This window comes from Pseudophryne corroboree, chromosome 11 (assembly GCF_028390025.1).
Source record: "Pseudophryne corroboree isolate aPseCor3 chromosome 11, aPseCor3.hap2, whole genome shotgun sequence".
Classification (NCBI taxonomy): domain Eukaryota; kingdom Metazoa; phylum Chordata; class Amphibia; order Anura; family Myobatrachidae; genus Pseudophryne; species Pseudophryne corroboree.
The window spans coordinates 152,427,598-152,452,493 of NC_086454.1; the positions used below are offsets into that span (position 1 = coordinate 152,427,598).

Consider the following 24,896-nt stretch of genomic DNA (forward strand, 5'->3'; position numbering starts at 1 on the left):
TCTATGAAGATGTGGAGAGACTTCAGCCAGTTCTCTCAACCTGCAACTGGTCTGCTCTGCACTGAGTGACACTGACAACCAGGAAAACTTGATAGTTCAGCCTTGTGATAAGGAATCCTCCCATTCTGTTGTATAAATGCTCTATTACCCAGGTTTACAGTCAGTTGTGGTGAATCAGGAGAAGTGAGATGTGAGCAGCACTGTCAGGTCGCTGAATAGAAGGCGTCCTACCTAAGCAGGCAAGTGAATGCTGTGAGTGCTTCCAGTCTTGCTGTAGAGGTCATATGAAGGACATGGTACTTCTCTGTCAGCCTGTGTCTGTGGCACATAATCCAAATGTTTGCCTGACAGACACAGTGGATCAGCTGGCGGAACTGCTCAAGGTCACTGGCTGTGTCATTGACAAACCTATGATCACACACAGTATGAGGCACAGGAGGAGTTAAGGGACCGATCGCGAATAAAGTGACAATTTCCCATAAACTCTGGCTGAAGGTGACACACAAGGTCGTTCTGTGCAACCTCCAGGTATAGCCGCTTATTTGTTGCAGACACTGACACATACCATTCAGCACCAGAGTATTAATACTGCTCAGTGGCAGGCTGCATTATTGTAAACTAGGAACGCGTTAAATAAAGTAGGGATAATGTGCATACAAAACCCCCATACGTAATGCATCACCCAGACTGACACATATCACAGGACATGGTAGTAGTATTATGCTTTGTTATAGTCCTTCGCATGTCATGTCACACAGACTTGTACCGTGTATGTCTGTGCACGTATGTGCGGACACTAAGGGCATGCACACACACAGCACAGGTGACAGCGCGAGCTGAGCAATAGTACATCGGTACTGAGCCTATGTACGGATGTACATAGGCTCAGCAAGACCAACATGTGTATATATATGTGTATATAGCAGCCATTGGGGCAGCAGCGCTAGAGAAGCTCCTCGCTCAGACACAGCTTATATACTACCAGCATTATACGGAGGAGGAGTATGGCTATATACTGCCAGTGCTGCTGCTGCTAGCACTGCTGACTGCTGAGCATGCGGTTGGCCAAGGCCCGCCCATTCCCCCGCTGGTCAGAGGGGGGAGGAGCCAGTGTAGGAAGTGTGTCTGTGTGTGAGTGTGTGACACGGTGTGAGTGTGTGTGTGCGTGTGAATGAGCTGTGTCCTCTGCCGTGTCCTACACTCACAGCCCAAGCACAGGAGGGAGCTGCTGCTCACACTCACTGTATGGGCAAGTTAGTGCGCTCAGAGCCATGGAACCGGCTGCACATGTCATAAGCCTGCCTGTGCATACATGATCCTGCTTACACACGGGTGCTGTGCCCGCACACACTTGCGGCAGTGCGCTATAGGGTGAGGGTGACTCGGGGACCACTGGACACCAGCAGCGGGATGACACCAGGAGCCTGAGGTGAGTTACAGGAGCAGAGTGGGGGATGTGTTGGAAAATCTGCATGCACACAGTTATATGTAAGTATGTATGCTATAGGTGTAGGTGTGTGTGTGTGTGTGGGGGGGGGGGGGAGATCCAGTTTGCAAATAAAGTGTAGTATTCTATGATACTTTTCTCAGCTTGCTTTGTGTGAAATGTGTGTTTTGTGTGTAAGGCATGTTGTCTGCATATGCAGAAATGGCACACTATGCTTTTATAAATATACCTCCTTTATTTACAGTGTCATCCCATAGCACCGATGTCCTGATGGATTAATTATATGGGAATTACATGACTATATTATTGTAGATCAGCATTGTAATTTGTATTTTTGTGTGGTCTAAATTAGTATTTTTCATCAGTGTAGTGTTACGTCTCTTAAGTCCTATTTAAAAAAAAAAAAAAAGAAACTAAAAAAGAAACAAACAAAATGTATTTTTCTAACTGCTAAATTACAGCCCATTGCAATGAGTGACGATTGTAAACTTTTTAAATCTGGTATTTTATAAATCTATTTATGTGTGTTTCTGAATATAGAAACAATGCCATGTGCTTATTGTATTACTACTTGTCTGCAGAGCTTACTCTTTACTTTGAGAAGTGCAGTGACTTTGAGACAAGGTCATAGGATTTTGGTGGCATAGTTCAGTGTACTCGCTCATTACATAGACTACTGCTTGAGTGTGGACGATCTAAAAGTTAACCAGTTTCTCCCATAATTTATTCTTCTACAAACAAATCTGTTTTTTTATTTTATTTGCAGAGATGTAAACGGACAGTAACCCTCCAATTATGACCTGTTTGTAGATTTAATTACAAATGTCTGTGATCTAACTATGGTATTTTTATGTTGTATATTACATGCTTCAGCATAGCTGTGCGGAATTATTTCTCATATAAAGATCTAGAGGCAAATTTATTAAAAATGGCAATATGTCCCATAAAATTAAATTCCTTATGACTGCAAATTGCGGCAATAAGGAATATTGTGTCAGTGTATGTTTTATACTTTAGTCTTCAGGATCAGAGTCCATCTCCATGATGAGAAGTAAAGTGATAGCTTACACCTCTTAACGTCATCCTCATAGATAACTGTGCGGATGGATGAATGAATGGTGGGATATTGTTAAATACATTTTAGTGAAAATTCTGTTTTAAGGTCAGAATTAGCTTAATAAATCTGCCCCTTAGTAAGATAGGTCAAGTTAAATACCAAGTTAAAAACGCACCCTTCATTGCAGAATTGTAAGTGTGGGACTTAGGATTAAACACGGTTTCCAATACACTATCTGTATATTCATGTTTTCTGTCTTTCTCTCCACAGATGATACGTAGATTATAACCACTGTAAAGACAGCATTGGTCCCACCACCTGTCAGCACAGGGTGTCTGACTCAGCCCACACCAACCGGAGTAGTGTTGTTGCCTTCATGTGTATCTCTTTGTGAGTGTCTACATGCACAAGGCATGTACCTTGTGCCTTTTGTGTAATATTGGTTTATGATGCCGTGTGTGGGCTGAGCTCCCATGAGGCTAATTAGAGAAGAAATTGCTGCTTTTATAAATGAAACAACCTGCAGTCCAGGAACTATGCTCAGTGAGCTGTGTAATTGGAGAGTCTGTGGGGGGGGGGGCACAGGTCAAAGGTTAAGTTGACCAGTTGACAAGGTTCAATGCTCCCATCCTGTCCTGCACCTTTATGGTTTTATTACACTGACCTCCCAGCCCTCCCACAGGAATAAATAGAAGGGTGCCTACACTTATACACCATATCTAGAGTTTGGTGACTACCCCTTCCGGAAAAAAATGGGAAAACACATGACTTACAAAATTATATACATAGCGATCTCAGCAGGGACCAGAGCCCACAATGAATTGTCAGGGCACCAGCTATGCTGTGTGACAACGGCTGGTGGGTCAGGCTCACGAGATTCAGCCATCTGCAGCATGCAGAACCAGCGTTCACCGGTGGGTCCCATCTCACAGTTTAGCAACAGCAGCAGGCGCAGCCCCCCCCATTTTGTAGTCGCATTATGTCAATCGTGACTTTGGAGCACTGTGAGCAAGATTTCAGACAGAGATCTGTACATGTGCAGTACATATCCTGCACATGTGCTGAAGGTAAACCATCGGGTATAAATACAACTCTGACTTGGGCCCTAATTTTGATGCACTGCCACCAGTACATTCTTACAAAATAGTTTAATTTTGCCTATGCCTTTACCATTTGGTTATAATAAGATTTTACTTACCGGTAAATCTATTTCTCGTAGTCCGTAGTGGATGCTGGGGACTCCGTAAGGACCATGGGGAATAGACGGGCTCCGCAGGAGACAGGGCACTTTAAGAAAGATTTAGGAATACTGGTGTGCACTGGCTCCTCCCTCTATGTCCCTCCTCCAGACCTCAGTTAAGGAAACTGTGCCCGGTAGAGCTGACAGTACAAGGAAAGGATTTGGAATCCAGGGTAAGACTCATACCAGCCACACCAGTCACACCGTACAACTTGTGATAAACTTACCCAGTTAACAGTATGAACAACAACAGAGCATCAGATAAACCTGATGCAACCATAACATAACCCTTATGTAAGCAATAACTATATACAAGTATTGCAGAAGAAGTCCGCACTTGGGACGGGCGCCCAGCATCCACTACGGACTACGAGAAATAGATTTACCGGTAAGTAAAATCTTATTTTCTCTAACGTCGTAGTGGATGCTGGGGACTCCGTAAGGACCATGGGGATTATACCAAAGCTCCCAAACGGGCGGGAGAGTGCGGATTACTCTGCAGCACCGAATGAGCAAACACAAGGTCCTCCTCAGCCAGGGTATCAAACTTGTAGAACTTTGCAAAAGTGTTTGAACCCGACCAAGTAGCTGCTCGGCAAAGCTGTAATGCCGAGACCCCTCGGGCAGCCGCCCAAGAAGAGCCCACCTTCCTTGTGGAATGGGCTTTTACTGATTTTGGAGGCGGCAATCCAGCCGCAGAATGAGCCTGCTGAATCGTGTTACAGATCCAGCGAGCAATAGTTTGCTTTGAAGCCAGAGCACCCAGCTTGTTGGATGCATACAGGATAATCAGCGACTCAGTTTTCCTGACTCCAGCCGTTCTGGCTACATAAACCTTCAAAGCCCTGACTACATCTAGTAACTTGGAATCCTCCAAGTCACGAGTAGCCGCAGGCACCACAATAGGTTGGTTCAAATGAAAAGATGACACCACTTTTGGCAGAAATTGCGGACAAGTCCGTAATTCTGCCCTGTCCATATGGAAAACCAGATAAGGGCTTTTATGTGACAAAGCCGCCAATTCTGACACACGCCTAGCCGAAGCTAAGGCCAATAGCATGACCACCTTCCACGTGAGATATTTTAACTCCACGGTTTTAAGTGGCTCAAACCAGTGAGATTTCAGGAAACTCAACACCACGTTAAGATCCCAAGGTGCCACTGGTGGCACAAAAGGGGGCTGAATATGCAGCACTCCCTTTACAAACGTCTGAACTTCAAACTTCAGGAAGAGAAGCCAGTTCCTTTTGAAAGAAAATGGATAGGGCTGAAATCTGGACCTTAATGGACCCCAATTTTAAGCCCATAGTCACTCCCGACTGTAGGAAGTGAAGGAAACGGCCCAGCTGGAATTCCTCTGTAGGGGCATTCCTGGCCTCACACCAAGCAACATATTTTCGCCATATACGGTGATAATGTTTAGCCGTCACGTCCTTCCTAGCCTTTATTAGCGTAGGAATAACCTCATCCGGAATGCCTTTTTCTGCTAGGATCCGGCGTTCAACCGCCATGCCGTCAAACGCAGCCGCGGTAAGTCTTGGAACAGACAGGGCCCCTGTTGCAACAGATCCTGTCTGAGAGGCAGAGGCCATGGGTCCTCTGTGAGCATTTCTTGCAGTTCCGGATACCAAGTCCTTCTTGGCCAATCCGGAACAATGAGTATTGTTCTCACTCCTCTTTTTCTTACGATTCTCAGCACCTTGGGTATGAGAGGAAGAGGAGGAAACACATAAACCGACTGGAACACCCACGGTGTCACTAGTGCGTCCACAGCTATCGCCTGAGGGTCTCTTGACCTGGCGCAATACATTTGTAGCTTTTTGTTGAGGCGGGATGCCATCATGTCCACCTGTGGCAGTTCCCAACGACTTGTAATCTGTGTGAAGACTTCTTGATGAAGTCCCCACTCTCCCGGGTGGAGGTCGTGCCTGCTGAGGAAGTCTGCTTCCCAGTTGTCCACTCCCGGAATGAACACTGCTGACAGTGCTTTTACGTGATTCTCCGCCCAGCGAAGAATTCTGGTGGCTTCCGCCATCGCCACCCTGCTCCTTGTGCCGCCTTGGCGGTTTACATGAGCCACTGCGGTGATGTTGTCTGACTGAATCAGCACCGGTTGGTTGCGAAGCAGAGGCTCCGCTTGACTTAGGGCATTGTATATGGCCCTTAGTTCCAGGATATTGATGTGCAGACAAGTCTCCTGACTTGACCACAGACCCTGGAAATTTCTTCCCTGAGTGACTGCCCCCCACCCTCGGAGGCTTGCATCCGTGGTCACCAGGACCCAGTCCTGAATGCCGAACCTGCGACCCTCGAGAAGGTGAGCACTCTGCAGCCACCACAGAAGAGACACCCTGGCCCTGGGGGATAGGGTGATCAGCCGCTGCATCTGAAGATGCGATCCGGACCACTTGTCCAACAGATCCCACTGAAAGGTCCTCGCATGGAACCTGCCGAAGGGAATGGCTTCGTATGACGCCACCATCTTTCCCAGGACTCGCGTGCATTGATGCACCGACACCTGTTTTGGTTTTAAGAGGTCTCTGACCAGAGTCACGAGCTCCTGAGCCTTCTCCGCCGGGAGAAATACCTTCTTCTGGTCTGTGTCCAGAATCATGCCCAGGAAGGGCAGACGCGTTGTTGGAATCAGCTGCGACTTTGGAATATTCAGAATCCAGCCGTGCTGTTGCAACACTTCCCGAGAGTGTGCTACGCTGATCAGCAACTGCTCTCTGGACCTCGCCTTTATGAGGAGATCGTCCAAGTATGGGATAATTGTGACTCCTTGCTTTCGCAGAAGCACCATCATTTCTGCCATTACCTTGGTAAATATTCTCGGTGCCGTGGACAGACCAAACGGCAACGTCTGGAATTGGTAATGACAGTCCTGTACCACAAATCTGAGGTACTCCTGATGAGGTGGATAAATGGGGACATGCAGGTAAGCATCCTTTATGTCCAGAGACACCATAAAATCCCCCTCTTGCAGGCTTGCAATGACCGCTCTGAGCGATTCCATCTTGAACTTGAACCTTTTCAGGTAAATGTTCAGGGATTTTAAATTCAATATGGGTCTGACCGAACCGTCCGGTTTCAGTACCACAAACATTGTGGAATAGTAACCCCTTCCCTGTTGAAGGAGGGGAACCTTTACCACCACCTGCTGGAGATATAATTAGTGAATTGCCGCTAACACTATTTCCCTCTCTATGGGGGAAGCTGGCAGGGCCGATTTGAGGTAACGGTGAGGGGGCATCACTTCGAATTCAAGCTTGTATCCCTGAGATACAATCTGTATAGCCCAGGGATCCACCCGTGAGCGAACCCACTGGTGGCTGAAATTTCGGAGACGAGCCCCAGCGTCATGTGGTGGATTTAGTGGAAGCCGGGGAGGACTTCTGTTCCTGGGAACTAGCTGTATTGTGCAGCTTCTTTCCTCTACCCCTGCCTCTGGCAAGAAAGGACGCACCTCGGACTTTCTTGCCTCTTTGTGATCGAAATGACTGCATTTGGTAATACGGTGCTTTCTTAGGTTGTGAGGGAATATATGGCAAAAAAATTTGACTTCCCAGCTGTAGCTGTGGAAACTAGGTCCGAGAGACCGTCCCCAAACAATTCCTCACCCTTATAAGGTAAAACCTCCATGTGCCTTTTTGAGTCGGCATCACCTGTCCATTGCCGAGTCCACAGGACCTTTCTGGCAGAAATCGACATTGCATTTATTCTAGAGCCCAGTAGGCTAATGTCTCTCTGGGCATCTCTCATATATAGGACAGCGTCTTTTATATGCCCCAGGGTCAGTAATATAGTATCCTTGTCCAAGGTATCAAGTTCCTCAGATAAAGTATCTGTCCATGCTGCTACAGCACTACACATTCAGGCCGACGCAATTGCCGGCCTTAGTAGGGTACCTGAATGTGTATAAACGGACTTCAGGATACCTTCCTGCTTTCTATCCGCAGGATCTTTTAGGGTGGCCGTATCCTGTGACGGCAGGGCTACCTTCTTAGATAAGCGTGTCAAAGCTTTGTCTACCCTAGGGGAGGATTCCTAGCGTAACCTGTCCGTTGGCGGGAAAGGATACGCCATAAGCAACCGTTTGGAAATCTGCATTTTTCTATCTGGAGATTCCCAAGCTTTTTCACATAACTCATTTAGCTCATGTGAAGGGGGAAAGGTCACCTCTTGCCTTTTTTCCCCAAACATATAAACCCTCTTGTCAGGGACTGGGTTTTCCTCTGAGATGTGCAATACATCCTTCATTGCTATAATCATGTAGCGGATGGCTTTAGCCATTTTAGGCTGCAACTTTGCATCATCGCCATCGACACTGGAGTCAGAATCCGTGTCGATATCTGTGTCAACAATTTGGGATAGTGGCCGCTTCTGAGACCCTGACGGCCTCTGCGCTGTAGGATCAGGTATGGGTTGAGACCCTGACTGTCCCAAGGCTTCAGCTTTATCCAACCTTTTATGCAAGGAATTAACATTATCATTTAAAACCTTCCACATATCCATCCAATCGGGCATCGGCGGCGATCCCACATTCATTTGTACCTGCTCTGCTTCCACATAGCCTTCCTCGTCAAACATGCCGACACAAGCGTACCGACACACCACACACACAGGGGATGCTCTATTTGAGGACAGAACCTCCACAAGGCCTTTTGGAGAGACAGAGAGAGAGTATGCCAGCACACACCCCAGCGCTATATGACCCAGGAATTACACAGTAACTTAGTGTTTACCCAGTAGCTGCTGTATATACTGATTTTGCGCTAAATTTATGTGTGCCCCCCCCCCCCCCCTCTTTTTTTACCCTCTTTCTACCGTGAATCTGCAGGGTAGAGCCTGGGGAGCTTCCTCTCAGCGGAGCTGTGGAGAGAAAATGGCGCTGGTGAGTGCTGAGGAAGAAGCCCCGCCCCCTCAGCGGCGGGCTTCTGTCCCGCGATTTTGTGTAAAATAATGGCGGGGGCTCATGCATATATACAGTGCCCAACTGTATATATGCCCACTTTGCCAAGAGGTCTCTAATTGCTGCCTAGGGCACCCCCCCCCCTGCGCCCTGCACCCTACAGTGACCGGAGTGTGTGGGTTTAATGTGGGAGCAATGGCGCACAGCTGCAGTGCTGTGCGCTACCTCATATGAAGACTGTAGTCTTCTGCCGCCGCTTTTGAAGTCTTCTTGCTTCTCACGCCGGCTTCTGGCTCTGCGAGGGGGACGGCGGCGCGGCTCTGGGATCGGACGACCAAGGGTGCGTTCCTGTGTTCGATCCCTCTGGAGCTAATGGTGTCCAGTAGCCTAAGAAGCATGACCTATCCACAGTGAGTAGGGCTGCTTCTCTCCCCTCAGTCCCACGTAGCAGAGAGTCTGTTGCCAGCAGATCTCTCTGAAAATAAAAAAAATCCTAACAAAATACTTTCTATTTAGCAAGCTCAGGAGAGCTCACTAAGGTGCACCCAGCTCGTCCGGACACAGATTCAAACTGAGGTCTGGAGGAGGGACATAGAGGGAGGAGCCAGTGCACACCAGTATTCCTAATTATTTCTTAAAGTGCCCTGTCTCCTGCGGAGCCCGTCTATTCCCCATGGTCCTTACGGAGTCCCCAGCATCCACTAGGACGTTAGAGAAAAGGGATTTACAATGCGTTCCAATGGTTAATTTGTATATTAACAGTTTACTATATAGTGCAGCAAATTCCATTGCACTTTACAATTGGAAACAACAGTGATAAAACAAAACTGAGTAATGCGTCATAGAGGTAGGAAGGCCCTCCTCGCAAGCTTACAGTCTATATGGAAATGGGTATTGATACACAAGGATACAGGGGCAGATCGGGAACAAAAAGTGGCCCTGGAAAAATTTGTACTAGTGGCCCCACATGGGCAGCACTAGAGGTGTAAGGTCTAGCCATGGCAGCAGCACCCTCCCCCCAAGACTTTCCAGATAGTGGCCATGTCCAGCATCAAGGTAGAAGTTAAAAAGAAATAAAATTAAATGTTATTAGCACATTATATGATACACCTTCAGAATTTAGGAAACTATATCATTCTTTAGAAATATATATTTTCTTGCCTATTAAACCAACCGTATCCCAATCACTATTCACTCAATCTTATATGTCAGCCTAGCAGGCAGACAGAGCATACACTAGATCATCTGCAGTCACAGGCTAAGTGGCAAAGTCATTTTCATATATGCAAATTATTTAGCATCTTATTCATTATGTCTATAAAAATGACCACATGTCCTCAAACAAAACAGGCCCCACGGGTGTGCCGGCCCACCGGGGATCTTCCCTGTAAACCCTATGGCCAATCTGCCTCTGCAAGGATAGGTGCTACCTATAGCATAATGGTCCACCAGATTGCAAAGGATCTTGGTGGGCTGTATGATGTGGCCACCCAGCAATGTTGGCCAGGGGTCACCCAGTAATGTTGGGGTCCGGAGGATGGGAAAGTGAAGAGAGAGAAAACGTGAGGATATGTGTGGACTGTACAGTGGGGATATAATTGGATAGGAAAGTTTATGAAGGTTATGTGGGCGGCTCTGGAATTTGATAAGTTTTCCTGAAGAGGTGAGTTTCAGGGAACGCTTGATTTATAAGGAATCCACAACACTGTACAGTAGTAGGGTACTCCTCAGGCTTCCTGCGTGTTACAGTACAATGTGATTTGTCTGCAGATTTTCTCCTTGTTCCTTTCATGAGCTTATTACCTCTTGTTTTCTGAAAACAAAAGCAGACATTGCTGTTCTTGCTCTTTTCTTCTGTATGCCATCAACAATAGTTGTGTTGCTACAACTGTGCTACTGTTTCTCTCCTGTCCTTTACACCCTGAGGTTATTGCTAAACCAGTCTAACTAAACTGTGTGTATGAGGCTTAAACAGAGCAAAGGTCACTATCTCGCTTCCCTTGTTTTTTCTTTCTGTGGGTTACCTAGGACTTGACATGTCTGCGTGATTATCAGGGATGGTGTTTTGTCTCCGAGCTGAGGGTGCTGTGTCTGGTATTGTGTTGGTGACTTGCACCTATGTACTAATAACTGCTCTGTTTGAACAATGTATGCCAGAAGGCCTGATGTATCTGCTACAGCTGTTTCTATGGTGTAATCAGCATGAAGCTGTAACTCCAGTATGCTATGTGCATTCAGAGATGCTTGGTTCTTTCTCTTTGTGACCGCAGAAACCCCAGTACAGCCCTGTTAGCAGACATAGGGAGCATTCTAATTTGGGAGCATTGTGTGATGACATCACTACACAGCACTCCTGGGAATACTCAGAATAAGAAAGTCTCACATATCTGCTAAACAGGCCGGACTAGTGCATCTGCATTTCTGGGGGGCCCCAGGCCAGAACTTACTCTAATGCCCAGGAGTCTGTACCACTTGTGCAGTGCAGCCTAGAAGTGCTTGGGAGAGGGGTTTGCAGAAAGTTGTTATTATTATTTTTTTATAGGGCAAACACTTACAAGGCAAAACCATGCCGCAAAACCATGCCTTGTAAGTGATTGCCCCTTTTAAAAAATATCCGAGATCGGCCGGTACCCCACACCTCCGGCGATCTCGGACTCCATTATATCCCACCAGCTGTGTGAAATGCTTTGTCTGTAAAGCACTGCGTAATACGGGCCTGATTCATGTTTGTAAGTACAGGTTGAGTATCCCATATCCACATATTCCAAAATACAGAATGTTTTGAGTTAGACTGAAATAGTGAAACCTTTGTTTTCTGATGGCTCAATGTACACAAACTTTGTTTAATACAAAAAATTATTGTATTACATGACCTTCAGGCTGTTTGTATAAGGTGTATATGAAACATACATGAATTGTGTGAATGCACAAAGTTATTAAAACTATTGGCTAGAATTACCCTCAGGCTGTGTGTATAGGGTGTATATGAAACATAAATGCATTCTGTGTTTAGACTTGAGTCCCATCGCCATCATATCTCATTATGGTATACAATTATTCCAAAATACGGAAAAATCCGATATCCAAAATACTTCTGGTCCCAAGCATTCTGGATATGGGATACTCAACCTATATAGCAAAAAAGCAAGCAACTGGGCATAGCCATGCTGCACTGCAGGTGGGGCAGATGTAACGTGCAGAGAGAGAGTTAGATTTGGTTGGGGTGTGTTCAAACTGAAATCTAAATTGCAGTGTAAAAATAAAGCTGTTTTACATTTGTGGGCTACATGCAAAAGCAGCCAGTATTTACCATGTACAGAAAAATATAAATGTATTTACTCCCTTTGCATAGTTTGTTCCAGACACAAAGTTACCTGCTTTTTTTGCTTTACTTGCAAACCTGAATCGCTCTCTATAAAGTTAAGTAGAGATGTCCTCACAGCATGTACATCACAACATATATATTATTTTGGTTTATTGATTAGGGTCATGAAGCGATATATATTAACAATCATTTATTTTTTTTGCCTTTATTTGCAGAATACATCTTTATCATGTCTTCTCGTGACAGACGCCCTGATCTCTGCATCAAGGCAGAACCGGGGACCCCAGAGAGCATCGGGCGCCGGAGTCCTAGTGGCTCCAGTGATAGCAGTGGACATGGGCCTGACCCGCAGGGTCCACGCTGCTGCAGAGTTGGGGATGATGAACAGGAGGATACCCCAGGAAGGGGTAAATACGTCCTAAACGCTATTCCCAAAAGGCTATGCCTTGTGTGTGGCGACGTGGCTTCAGGATATCACTATGGAGTGGCCTCATGTGAAGCTTGCAAAGCTTTCTTCAAGCGTACCATACAAGGTGAGACTCAAAGGGTCCAGTTTAACAAAACAAGATCCATTTTGGTAAATTAAAATTCCAGCTTTTTGTAATCTATCTGCACTATAATATATATTCTCACCTGTAGCTGGGGGGCACAAGCATAGTGCTGTATCCCACATCTAAGAGGCAGGGCACCAACAATGATATGTCTCCGCTCTACCATAATCTTTTGCCCTCCAGCACCTCCCCATCCTTAGCCTTTCCCAGGAGCATGGCAGAGTGTGGGTTAAGTCAACCTCACTTCTGGCCCCAGCCTCAGGCAAAATTGACTCTTCACCACCCAAATTCCTTCCGGTCACTGGGGATTGCTGGTGGGCTAAGGTAATGGTGCCAGTATGCAGGGGACTCCTGCTGTAGGGTGCAGAGACATTGAGGCCATGAAAAATTTATATAGATGATCAATGGCAGTCTTCATAGGAGAAAAGGTCAGGAAGTCAACATTTTGGACAATCTGATCCCTCCCAGCACCCACCCGCGTCCTCCATGTCTGTCTGCGCATGCTCAGAGGTACTCCCGGGGCTGAAACCCAGACGCCCTGTTATTACAAAGGACAGCTCTTATCGGGAAAGCTGTCTTTTGCATTACTAATTGTATACATTAGTACTTATGCGATTAGTATAGTTGCGGCAAGTGACTGGATTTACCGCACCGTGGAAGCAATGCTTAGTCCATCTGGCCCTGAAACAGGCAGAGTTCCGCTTTTTTAGAAAATTAACGTGTCTGTTGGCTGTCCTTTCTCTCTAGCCAATTTGTTAATGAGTTTGGTGGATCAAGAATAAAGCTCTTGCCTTTTTTTGGTATGCCGTCACCTCAAAATTTAAAGAAGAACTAATATTAAATACCAAACATCCCGGGTTTTGCACTTAATATTACTGGCACTTTAAGGTTTGTCAGCAAAGCAAAAAAGCACACAATGGGGCAAAACCATGTTGCACTGCAAGTAGGACTGATGTAACATGTACAGAGGGATTTCGATTTGGTTGAATTATATATTTTTCTGTGGAAGATAAAATAAGAATTTACTTACCGATAATTCTATTTCTCATAGTCCGTAGTGGATGCTGGGGACTCCGAAAGGACCATGGGGAATAGCGGCTCCGCAGGAGACTGGGCACAAAGTAAAAGCTTTAGGACTAGCTGGTGTGCACTGGCTCCTCCCCCTATGACCCTCCTCCAAGCCTCAGTTAGGATACTGTGCCCGGACGAGCGTACACAATAAGGAAGGATTTTGAATCCCGGGTAAGACTCATACCAGCCACACCAATCACACCGTAGAACTTGTGATCTGAACCCAGTTAACAGCATGATAACAGAAGGAGCCTCTGAAAAGATGGCTCACAACAACAATAACCCGATTTTTGTAACAATAACTATGTACAAGTAATGCAGACAATCCGCACTTGGGATGGGCGCCCAGCATCCACTACGGACTATGAGAAATAGAATTATCGGTAAGTAAATTCTTATTTTCTCTAACGTCCTAGTGGATGCTGGGGACTCCGAAAGGACCATGGGGATTATACCAAAGCTCCCAAACGGGCGGGAGAGTGCGGATGACTCTGCAGCACCGAATGAGAGAACTCCAGGTCCTCCTCAGCCAGGGTATCAAATTTGTAGAATTTAGCAAACGTGTTTGCCCCTGACCAAGTAGCTACTCGGCAAAGTTGCAAAGCCGAGACCCCTCGGGCAGCCGCCCAAGATGAGCCCACTTTCCGTGTGGAATGGGCTTTTACAGATTTTGGCTGTGGCAGGCCTGCCACAGAATGTGCAAGCTGAATTGTACTACAAATCCAACGAGCAATCGTCTGCTTAGAAGCAGGAGTACCCAGCTTGCTGGGTGCATACAGGATAAACAGCGAATCAGATTTTCTGACTCCAGCCGTCCTGGAAACATATATTTTCAGGGCCCTGACTACGTCCAGCAACTTGGAATCCTCCAAGTCCCTAGTAGCCGCAGGCACCACAATAGGCTGGTTTAAGTGAAATGCTGAAACCACCTTAGGAAGAAATTGAGGACGAGTCCTCAATTCTGCCCTGTCCGTATGAAAAATTAGGTAAGGGCTTTTATAGGATAAAGCCGCCAATTCTGAGACACGCCTGGCTGAAGCCAGGGCTAACAGCATTACCACTTTCCATGTGAGATATTTTAAGTCCACAGTGGTGAGTGGTTCAAACCAATGTGATTTTAGGAATCCCAAAACTACATTGAGATCCCAAGGTGCCACTGGAGGCACAAAAGGAGGCTGTATATGCAGTACTCCCTTGACAAACGTCTGAACTTCAGGAACAGAAGCCAGTTCTTTTTGGAAGAATATTGACAGGGCCGAAATTTGAACCTTAATGGACCCTAATTTGAGGCCCATAGACAGTCCTGTTTGCAGGAAATGCAGGAAACGACCCAGTTGAAATTCCTCTGTAGGGGCCTTCCTGGCCTCGCACCACGCAACATATTTACGCCAAATACGGTGATAATGTTGTATGGTTACATCCTTCCTGGCTTTGATCAGGGTAGGGATGACTTCATCCGGAATGCCTTTTTCCTTCAGGATCCGGCGTTCAACCGCCATGCCGTCAAACGCAGCCGCGGTAAGTCTTGGAACAGACATGGTCCCTGCTGGAGCAGGTCCTTTCTTAGAGGTAGAGGCCACGGGTCTTCCGTGAGCATCTCTTGAATTTACGGGTACCAAGTCCTTCTTGGCCAATCCGGAGCCACGAGTATAGTCTTTACTCCTCTCCTTCTTATGATTCTCAGTACTTTTGGTATGAGAGGAAGAGGAGGGAACACATACACTGACTGGTACACCCACGGTGTTACCAGAGCGTCCACAGCTATTGCCTGAGGGTCCCTTGACCTGGCGCAATATCTGTCCAGTTTTTTGTTGAGGCGGGACGCCATCATGTCCACCTTTGGTTTTTCCCAACGGTTCACAATCATGTGGAAGACTTCTGGGTGAAGTCCCCACTCCCCCGGGTGAAGATCGTGTCTGCTGAGGAAGTCTGCTTCCCAGTTGTCCACTCCCGGAATGAACACTGCTGACAGTGCTATCACATGATTCTCCGCCCAGCGAAGAATCCTTGCCACTTCCATCATTGCCCTCCTGCTTCTTGTGCCGCCCTGTCTGTTTACGTGGGCGACTGCCGTGATGTTGTCCGACTGGATCAACACCGGCTGACCCTGAAGCAGAGGTCTTGCCTGACTTAGGGCATTGTAAATGGCCCTTAGTTCCAGGATATTTATGTGAAGTGACGTTTCCATGCTTGACCACAAGCCCTGGAAATTTCTTCCCTGTGTGACTGCTCCCCAGCCTCTCAGGCTGGCATCCGTGGTCACCAGGACCCAATCCTGAATGCCGAATCTGCGGCCCTCTAGGAGATGAGCACTCTGTAACCACCACAGGAGAGACACCCTTGTCCTTGGAGACAGGGTTATCCGCTGATGCATTTGAAGATGCGATCCGGACCATTTGTCCAGCAGATCCCACTGAAAAGTTCTTGCGTGGAATCTGCCGAATGGAATCGCTTCGTAAGAAGCCACCATCTTTCCCAGGACCCTTGTGCATTGATGTACTGACACTTGGCCTGGTCTTAAGAGGTTCCTGACTAGGTCGGATAACTCCTTGGCTTTCTCCTCCGGGAGAAACACCTTTTTCTGTACTGTGTCCAGAATCATCCCTAGGAACAGCAGACGTGTCGTCGGAATCAGCTGTGATTTTGGAATATTTAGAATCCATCCGTGCTGTCGTAGTACTACTTGAGATAGTGCTACTCCGACCTCTAACTGTTCTCTGGACCTTGCCCTTATCAGGAGATCGTCCAAGTAAGGGATAATTAAGACGCCTTTTCTTCGAAGAAGAATCATCATTTCAGCCATTACCTTGGTAAAGACCCGGGGTGCCGTGGACAATCCAAACGGCAGCGTCTGAAACTGATAGTGACAGTTCTGTACCACAAACCTGAGGTACCCTTGGTGAGAAGGGCAAATTGGGACATGGAGGTAAGCATCCTTGATGTCCAGAGACACCATATAGTCCCCTTCTTCCAGGTTCGCTATCACTGCTCTGAGTGACTCCATCTTGAACTTGAACCTTTTTATGTAAGTGTTCAAGGATTTCAGATTTAAAATGGGTCTCACCGAGCCGTCCGGCTTCGGTACCACAAACAGCGTGGAATAATACCCCTTTCCCTGTTGTAGGAGGGGTACCTTGATTATCACCTGCTGGGAATACAGCTTGTGAATGGCTTCCAATACCGCCTCCCTGTCGGGGGGAGACGTTGGTAAAGCAGACTTCAGGAACCGGCGAGGGGGAGACGTCTCGAATTCCAATTTGTACCCCTGAGATACTACCTGCAGGATCCAGGGGTCCACTTGCGAGTGTGCCCACTGCGCGCTGAAATTCTTGAGACGGGCCCCCACCGTGCCTGAGTCCGCTTGTAAGGCCCCAGCGTCATGCTGAGGACTTGGCAGAAGCGGGGGAGGGCTTCTGTTCGTGGGAAGAGGCTGTTTGCTGCAGTCTTTTTCCCCTTCCTCTGCCCCGGGGCAGATATGAGTGGCCTTTTGCCCGCTTGCCCTTATGGGGACGAAAGGACTGAGCCTGAAAAGATGGTATCTTTTTCTGCTGCGAGGTGACTTGGGGTAAAAAGGTGGATTTTCCAGCCGTTGCCGTGGCCACCAGGTCCGATAGACCGACCCCAAATAACTCCTCCCCTTTATACGGCAATACTTCCATATGCCGTTTGGAATCCGCATCCCCTGACCACTGTCGCGTCCATAATCCTCTTCTGGCAGAAATGGACATCGCACTTACTCTTGATGCCAGAGTGCAAATATCCCTCTGTGCATCTCGCATATATAGAAATGCATCCTTTAAATGCTCTATAGTCAATAATATATTGTCCCTGTCCAGGGTATCAATATTTTCAGTCAGGGAATCCGACCAAGCCACCCCAGCACTGCACATCCAGGCTGAGGCGATTGCTGGTCGCAGTATAATACCAGTATGTGTGTATATACTTTTAAGGATATTTTCCAGCTTCCTATCAGCTGGTTCCTTGAGGGCGGCCGTATCAGGGGACGGTAACGCCACTTGTTTTGATAAGCGTGTGAGCGCCTTATCTACGCTAGGGGGTGTTTCCCAACGCGCCCTAACCTCTGGTGGGAAAGGGTATAATGCCAATAATTTTTTAGAAATTAGCAGTTTTTTATCGGGGGAAACCCACGCTTCATCACACACCTCATTTAATTCATCTGATTCAGGAAAAACTACGGGTAGTTTTTTCACACCCCACATAATACCCTTTTTTGTGGTACTTGTAGTATCAGAAATGTTCAAAACCTCCTTCATTGCCGTGATCATGTACATTGTGGCCCTACTGGAAAATACGTTTGTTTCCTCACCGTCGACACTGGAGTCAGTGTCAGTGTCTGTATCGACCTGAGGTAACGGGCGTTTTATAGCCCCTGACGGTGTTTGAGACGCCTGTACAGGTATTAACTGATTTGCCAGCTGTCTCATGTCGTCAACAGTCTTTTGTAAAGTGCCGACACTATCACGTAATTCTTTCCATAAGACCATCCAGTCAGGTGTCGACTCCCTAGGGGGTGACATCACTAACACAGGCAATTGCTCCGCCTCCACACCATTTTCCTCCTCATACATGTCGACACAGCGTACCGACACACAGCACACACACAGGGAATGCTCTGATAGAGGACAGGACCCCACTAGCCCTTTGGGGAGACAGAGGGAGAGTTTGCCAGCACACACCAGAGCGCTATATATATACAGGGATAACCTTATATAAGTGTTTTTCCCTAATATAGCTGCTGTATATATTAATATGCCAATTTAGTGCCCCCCCTCTCTTGTTTTACCCTGTTTCTGTTGTGCAGGACTGCAGGGGAGAGTCAGGGAGCCTTCCTCCAACGGAGCTGTGAGGAAAAAATGGCGCTTGTGTGCTGAGGAGATAGGCTCCGCCCCTTTTTCGGCGGCCTTTCTCCCGCTTTTTTGTGGAAAACTGGCAGGGGTTAAATACATCCATATAGCCCAGGAGCTATATGTGATGTATTTTTAGCCATTTAAGGTATTTTCATTGCGTCCCAGGGCGCCACCCCCAGCGCCCTGCACCCTCAGTGACCGGAGTGTGAAGTGTGCTGAGAGCAATGCCGCACAGCTGCGGTGCTGTGCGCTACCTTATTGAAGACAGGACGTCTTCTGCCGCCGATTTTCCGGACCTCTTCACTCTTCTGGCTCTGTAAGGGGGCCGGCGGCGCGGCTCCGGGACCCATCCATGGCTGGGCCTGTGATCGTCCCTCTGGAGCTAATGTCCAGTAGCCTAAGAAGCCCAATCCACTCTGCACGCAGGTGAGTTCGCTTCTTCTCCCCTTAGTCCCTCGATGCAGTGAGCCTGTTGCCAGCAGGTCTCACTGAAAATAAAAAAACCTATTTAAACTTTTACTCTAAGCAGCTCAGGAGAGCCACCTAGATTGCACCCTTCTCGTTCGGGCACAAAATCTTAACTGAGGCTTGGAGGAGGGTCATAGGGGGAGGAGCCAGTGCACACCAGCTAGTCCTAAAGCTTTTACTTTGTGCCCAGTCTCCTGCGGAGCCGCTATTCCCCATGGTCCTTTCGGAGTCCCCAGCATCCACTAGGACGTTAGAGAAATACTAGCTGCTTTTGCATGTAGCCCACATATGTTAAACAGCTTTATTTTTACACTACAATTTATATTTCAGATTGAACACATCACACCCAAATCTAAAGCTCTCTTCACATTACATCCTCCCCACCTGCAGTGCTACATGGTTATGCCCAGTTGTGTGCTTATTTTATTTGCTAACAAACCAAATATTTGCTGCTTCCACAGAACAGGCTTAGGCACGTTAATTAGTGATGTAAAGGTTCTGGGACCAGCAACTAAAACCCCCTATTTGAAGACAATGCAGAAAAAGAAGTCCCACTGGACTTCTGTATACATGGACACCACATACGTAGCAAGTCTTTCCGATTACCAGTGGCATCACATGAGTTCCGAGGCATAGCAACCTCTTCTTTTTATTCTTAGGACAAGGGGCAAGAGTTTTCTTTCGCTTGCTGTTGAAAATCGTCATCTGGAGGTGCCAGATATTTGTCTTTATAATCTCTTCCCCCAAATAAGTGTTTTCCTATCTCAAGCTCCCAGGAACCCAGAGGATAGCATTCTATTTTTCAGTTAAGGGATTGCTAAATGCAGTGATCATGTCCTGTTGCGGGGCATCATAGGGGTCTGGGATTTTATGTCATTCTGTTTCTGGATCCCAAGAGGAATATTGTTTTCTGTTCATGTTGTACCTAAAATCCCCCTTTCCATTTATCCTTACCCTCCATGGTCTAGATCAACATTGGGTTTACGTACATCTCTGGATTAGGCCTATGATGGGTAGAGGAATGTCTTCTATTACAGAGTGATTTCAGAAGCCATGATTCTTGGAATGAAGGGTGTAACCCACCCTACTTACCTAGCACTGACTTGAACCACTAATTGCCTTATTTGCAGTAATATGCATACTGTAGTGGGTTTATATTTATTCTCTAAGACAAAAAGATCAAAGCATGTCCAGCTGGTACAATATTCTTTGCTGTAAATATATACAGCACAGTAGCATCAGGTTTAAGCTTTGTCATGGCAGCCGCAGGACTGTGTAATTGTTTGTGAAAATGTACCATTCCCACCAGTGTCAGTGGATGCCTCAGACTTTTCGTCATTAAATTTAACGTTATGTACTCCCATTCAACTTTAAAATAGATCTACTGCCTACACACAGTGGATGCAGCCATTTTATGGCCTGACCCAATATTCATGAGAATGCAGCTTATCCAGTCTCCTGGAACCAATGACATCTCTGTATGCATTATCATGAATATTGGTTAAGCTCACATCACTTGTCAACTGTGAGTAATGTGAGATGAGAATGGTTCTGCACTGCATCAGTACATGGTTATAAGGCAAGACTCTTACTAATATTGAGCGTCATACAAAACCTGTTATCTTTTATGCAAACCACTATCTCACGTTTGTTCGCACTCTACTAAACCTGTTGTGTTATCTACAGCTCACTGTCACTGCATGTTATGTCACAGGTAATGGGACTGTGTCAGGAACTACAGGGAGTAGAAGTCCAGCTTATTTGGGAATATACTGATATTTGCTCACACTTTTTTAGGTAATATTGAGTACAGTTGCCCTGCCACAAATGAGTGTGAAATTACCAAAAGAAGGCGGAAGGCGTGTCAAGCTTGTCGCTTCACTAAATGCCTCCGGGTGGGCATGCTTAAGGAAGGTGAGTCTGAATTGTATTATTTTTCGTGTACTCCTCATGTCTGTTATTAGTTGTATGTTATCGGCATGAGATGTAGTTATGTGACCAGCGGTCACAATACCGACTGCTACATCCCACCCCCTCTAAATCCCGACAGTCAGCTGACTGGCAGGGACTATCAAGGGACTTTGTTGCGCTCGCCTCCCCATTCCCCACCCCCCTCCCTCGCGGCATTCTGCCGCCAGGTTCGGGCGGTCCTGTATGCTGACCGACGAGATGCCCAGCGCCAGAAAGCCATACCCAACCCATCAGTACAACGTATGTTCCTAGTGGTGCATCCAGTGCTAGATTTCTGGCACAAATATTAATGTTTCAAATGTCCAAACTTGTGATGAACTACTGCACCACATTTCAAAGCTGATTGGCCTTTGTTTCTCTGTTGCTTCAGTGTTTAGTATTGTTTCTCTAACATCCTAGGGGATACTGGGAAGTATTAGTACCATGGGGTATAGATCGGATCCATTGGAGCCTGGCACTTGAAGAAATTTTCAGTGTGTGCTAGCTCCTCCCCTCTATGCCCCTCCTGCAGACCCAGGTGCCGGGTGCATTCTCTGGAGCTCCAAAGTGTTTTCTTCAGAAACCACCCCTAACAGATGCTGAAGATGCGATGCGGTGAGTACAGACACTGGGGCCGCGGTTAGTGGGTCCCCGGTGACAGTGGCGGCATAAAGACGCAGCGGGCACTTAGCTGCTGGCTGCGGTGCCCGCTGCGGACACCCACACTAGCGCTAGTACAGGAAGGGGTTTTAACCCCCGTTTCCTGAAATTTGGACACAAATGCCAGTATAATACATGTGAAGGGACTGTGCACCATTACGGGGGCGGGGCTTCCTGGAGAGCAGGATCAGTGGTGAAGAGACGCCATTTCCTGCTGCTTTAGCCTACTGACTGCACGCAGGGAAGAGCTGCTGATTTTTTAGTCAATGCTGCTTACCGCACACCGGCTTCACAGCCCGCCCCCCCCTTGCTAGTCTCACATAAATGCACACTCCCACATGTACTCCAATCTGACTCTGACAATGACTTGCCAGATTTGGAAGAAGGTGTAGTGGAAGTAGAGGGTGATAATACTCTGTCTCAGGGGGTGGAAGCCCTAATATATTCTAATAGAGAAGTCCTCAATATACCAGATAAAGAGACAGAACCTGAGGGAAGTGTTGTTTTTTAATGTGAAAATGAAAATCTACTGCCACATTCCCTGTCTCTAAGGAATTAAACACACTTCTTAAAGAGGCGTGGGTTAATCCTGACAAGAAACTTCAAACCCCTAAGCGGTTGCTAAATTCCTTCTCTTTCCATCCTGAGATTACAAAGGTATGGGAGAACCCTCCGATTGTGGATACCTCAGTGTCCAGGCTGTCACATAAGATTGTGCTGCCTGTACCTGGTGCTCTCTCTCTAAAAGACCCTGTTGACCGTAAAATTGAGACTACACTCAAATCCATTTACACCGCAGTAGGAGTCGCACAGAGGCCCACCATTGCTTGTGGGGGGGGATCACAAGGGCCATGGTTAAGTGGTCTGGTAATATCATTGAGGGGTTTGACACTTTGCCTCAGGATGTGATCCTGACTCTACTGCAACATATCCAGGATGCTGCTAACTTCATGAGTGAGGCATTCAAGGAGATAGGCCTCATTAATGCCCGATCCACGGCTATGGCGATCTCAGCCCGCTTGGCTCTGTGGCTGCGGATGTTGATTCCAAAAAAATTGTGGAAAATCTTCCCTTCATGGGGGATGCCCTGTTTGGGGAGGAATTAAATAAGTGGATTTCTCAAGCAACGGCAGGTAAGTCCACCTATCTGCCGTCTGCTGTGCCTCCGGCTAGACGTCCTTACCCCGGTCCCTCTCTACAGTCCTTTCGTGTGGCCAAGTTTAGAGGCAGGGCCAGGGGTGCCTAAAATGCAGCCAGACGAAATCGAGGTAAATCTCACAGACCAGTGGCTGCTGGATCACTAGACCAGACCTCAGGTTCTTCTTCCACAAAGCCATCCACGTGACTGTTGACCCCAGCTGCAGGGGAACTTTCAGGTGGGTGCTCGACTGCAATATTTCGCTCATGTATGTCCTGCCAGGACCGTTTGGTGAGGGATCTCATATCCCAAGGGTATCGGTTGGAAATTCAAGCACTCCTTCTTCATAGATTCTTCAGGTCAGGCTTACCAGCTTCACCTGTAGCAAAAGTTACCTTGCAGGATGCAATTCAAAAACTTCTACACACACAGGTGATCGTTCCAGTCCCTCCTCTGCTCAGAAGCAAGGGGTTTTATTCAAGCCTATTTGTGGTATCTCTGAACCTGTATCTACAGGTGTTCAAGTTCAAGATGGAATCTATCAAAGAGGTGGTTTCTGGCCTGGAGAAAGGGGAATTCCTGGTATATCTGCACATCCCGATATGGCCCCCGCATCAGGCGTATCTCAGATTCGCAATACATGACCGCCACTTCCTCTTCCAGGCCTTACCCTATGGCCTATCCACGGCACCGAGGGTGTTCACAAAAGTTATAACGGAAATGATACTGCAGCTACGCATGATGGGTGTGAACATAGTCCCTTTGCATCAGACTACTGGGCAAAATGGTAGCCTCCTATGAGGCAATCCAATACGGCAGGTTCCATGCTCGTCCGTTCCAGCTAGATATTTTGGAGAAGTGGTCGGGGTCTCACCTGCACATGCACCAGAGGATACCCTTATCGCCGAAAGCAAGGATCTCCCTGTTATGGTGGCTACAAGTCTCTCACCTTGTGGAGGGTTGGAGTTTCGGTATCCAGTCTTGGACTCTGCTGATGACGGATGTGAGACTCTGTGGTTGGGGGGCTGTGACCCAGGGGGCACAGTTCCAAGGGAGGTGGTCGAGTCAGGAGTCTTCTCTTCCGATAAATGTTTTGGAACTCAGGGCAATTTACTATGCCCTTCTACAGGTATCCTCTCTCCTCCATCATCAAGCCATACAGGTACAGTCTGACACCGCCGCGGCGGTGGCGCACATAAACCGACAGGGCGGAACAAAAAGCAGGGCCGCAATGAGAGGATTCTCAAGGATACTCCTCTGGACAGAAGCAAACGCAAGAGCCATATCGCCCATATTCATTCCGGGGGTGGAATACTGGGAAGCAGACTTCCTCAGCAGGCACATCCTTCATCTTGGGGAATGGGGTCTTCACCCTCAAGTGTATTAACAGCTGGTTCAACGGTGGGGCTGCCCGCTGATAGACATGATGGCTTTCAGTCTCAACAAGAAGCTCCGTCGCTACTGTTCCAGGACAAGGGATCCGCAGGCTGCAGTGGTGGATGCTCTGATGGCGCCGTGGACCTACCAGTTTGGTTATCTGTTCCCTCCGATTCCTCTTATTCCCAGAGTTCTAAAATGACTCAAAAGGGAAAGAATTCAAGCAATTCTGATTGCCCCGGATTGGCCTCGCCGGGCCTGGTATTTGGATCTCCTGGCCATGTCTCTTGAGGAGCCTTGGCCTCTACCGCTTCAAAATGATCTTCTTCAGCAAGGGTTGTTAATCTATCCAGGCTTACTGCGGCTACGTTTGACAGCTTGGAAGTTGAGAGGGAAATCCTAGCCAGAAAAGGTCTTCCCTCCAGGGTCATCTCGACTATGGTCCAAGCCTGAAAGGTGGTCACGTCAACGCATTACCACCGTAACTGGAAGAAATATGTTTCTTGGTGTGTTAGTAGAAAATTTTCTACAGGGGATTTTCAACTCTTCCTGCAGGCAGGTGTGGATATGGGCCTAAGGTTCGGCCCTATCTATTTTCTTCCAGAGACAGCTGGCTGTGATTCCGGAGGTACAAATGTTCCTTAAGGGTGTCTTTCGCATTCAGCCACCCTTTGTCCCTCCCACGGCTCCGTGGGATCTCACAGTCGTCCTGACCTTTCTCCAATCGGACTGGTTTGAACCATTACACAGGGTGGACTTGAAATATCTTACTTGGAAGACTGTCATGTTGCTGGCTTTGGTCTCTGCTCGGCGTGTTTTGGAATTGGGGGCC

The 24,896-nt window shown here is 47.3% G+C and overlaps 1 protein-coding gene across 4 annotated transcripts in view; it reads left to right on the plus strand.

Moving 5' to 3' along the window:
- Window positions 1–456: 456 nt before the first annotated feature.
- Window positions 457–24,896, plus strand: part of ESRRA (estrogen related receptor alpha) — a 70,782-nt gene continuing 46,342 nt past the window's right edge. The window contains exons 1-4 of one of the 4 annotated variants that reach the window (XM_063944970.1): window positions 457–528; window positions 2,775–2,894; window positions 12,197–12,514; window positions 20,737–20,853. In XM_063944970.1, the coding sequence (XP_063801040.1) occupies window positions 12,211–12,514; window positions 20,737–20,853 (421 nt within the window). In that variant the 5' untranslated portion in view covers window positions 457–528; window positions 2,775–2,894; window positions 12,197–12,210. Of the gene's footprint in view, window positions 529–1,054; window positions 1,430–2,774; window positions 2,916–12,196; window positions 12,515–20,736; window positions 20,854–24,896 lie in introns of those variants that run through there. The other 3 variants (XM_063944969.1, XM_063944968.1, XM_063944971.1) reach the window with 3 other exon arrangements.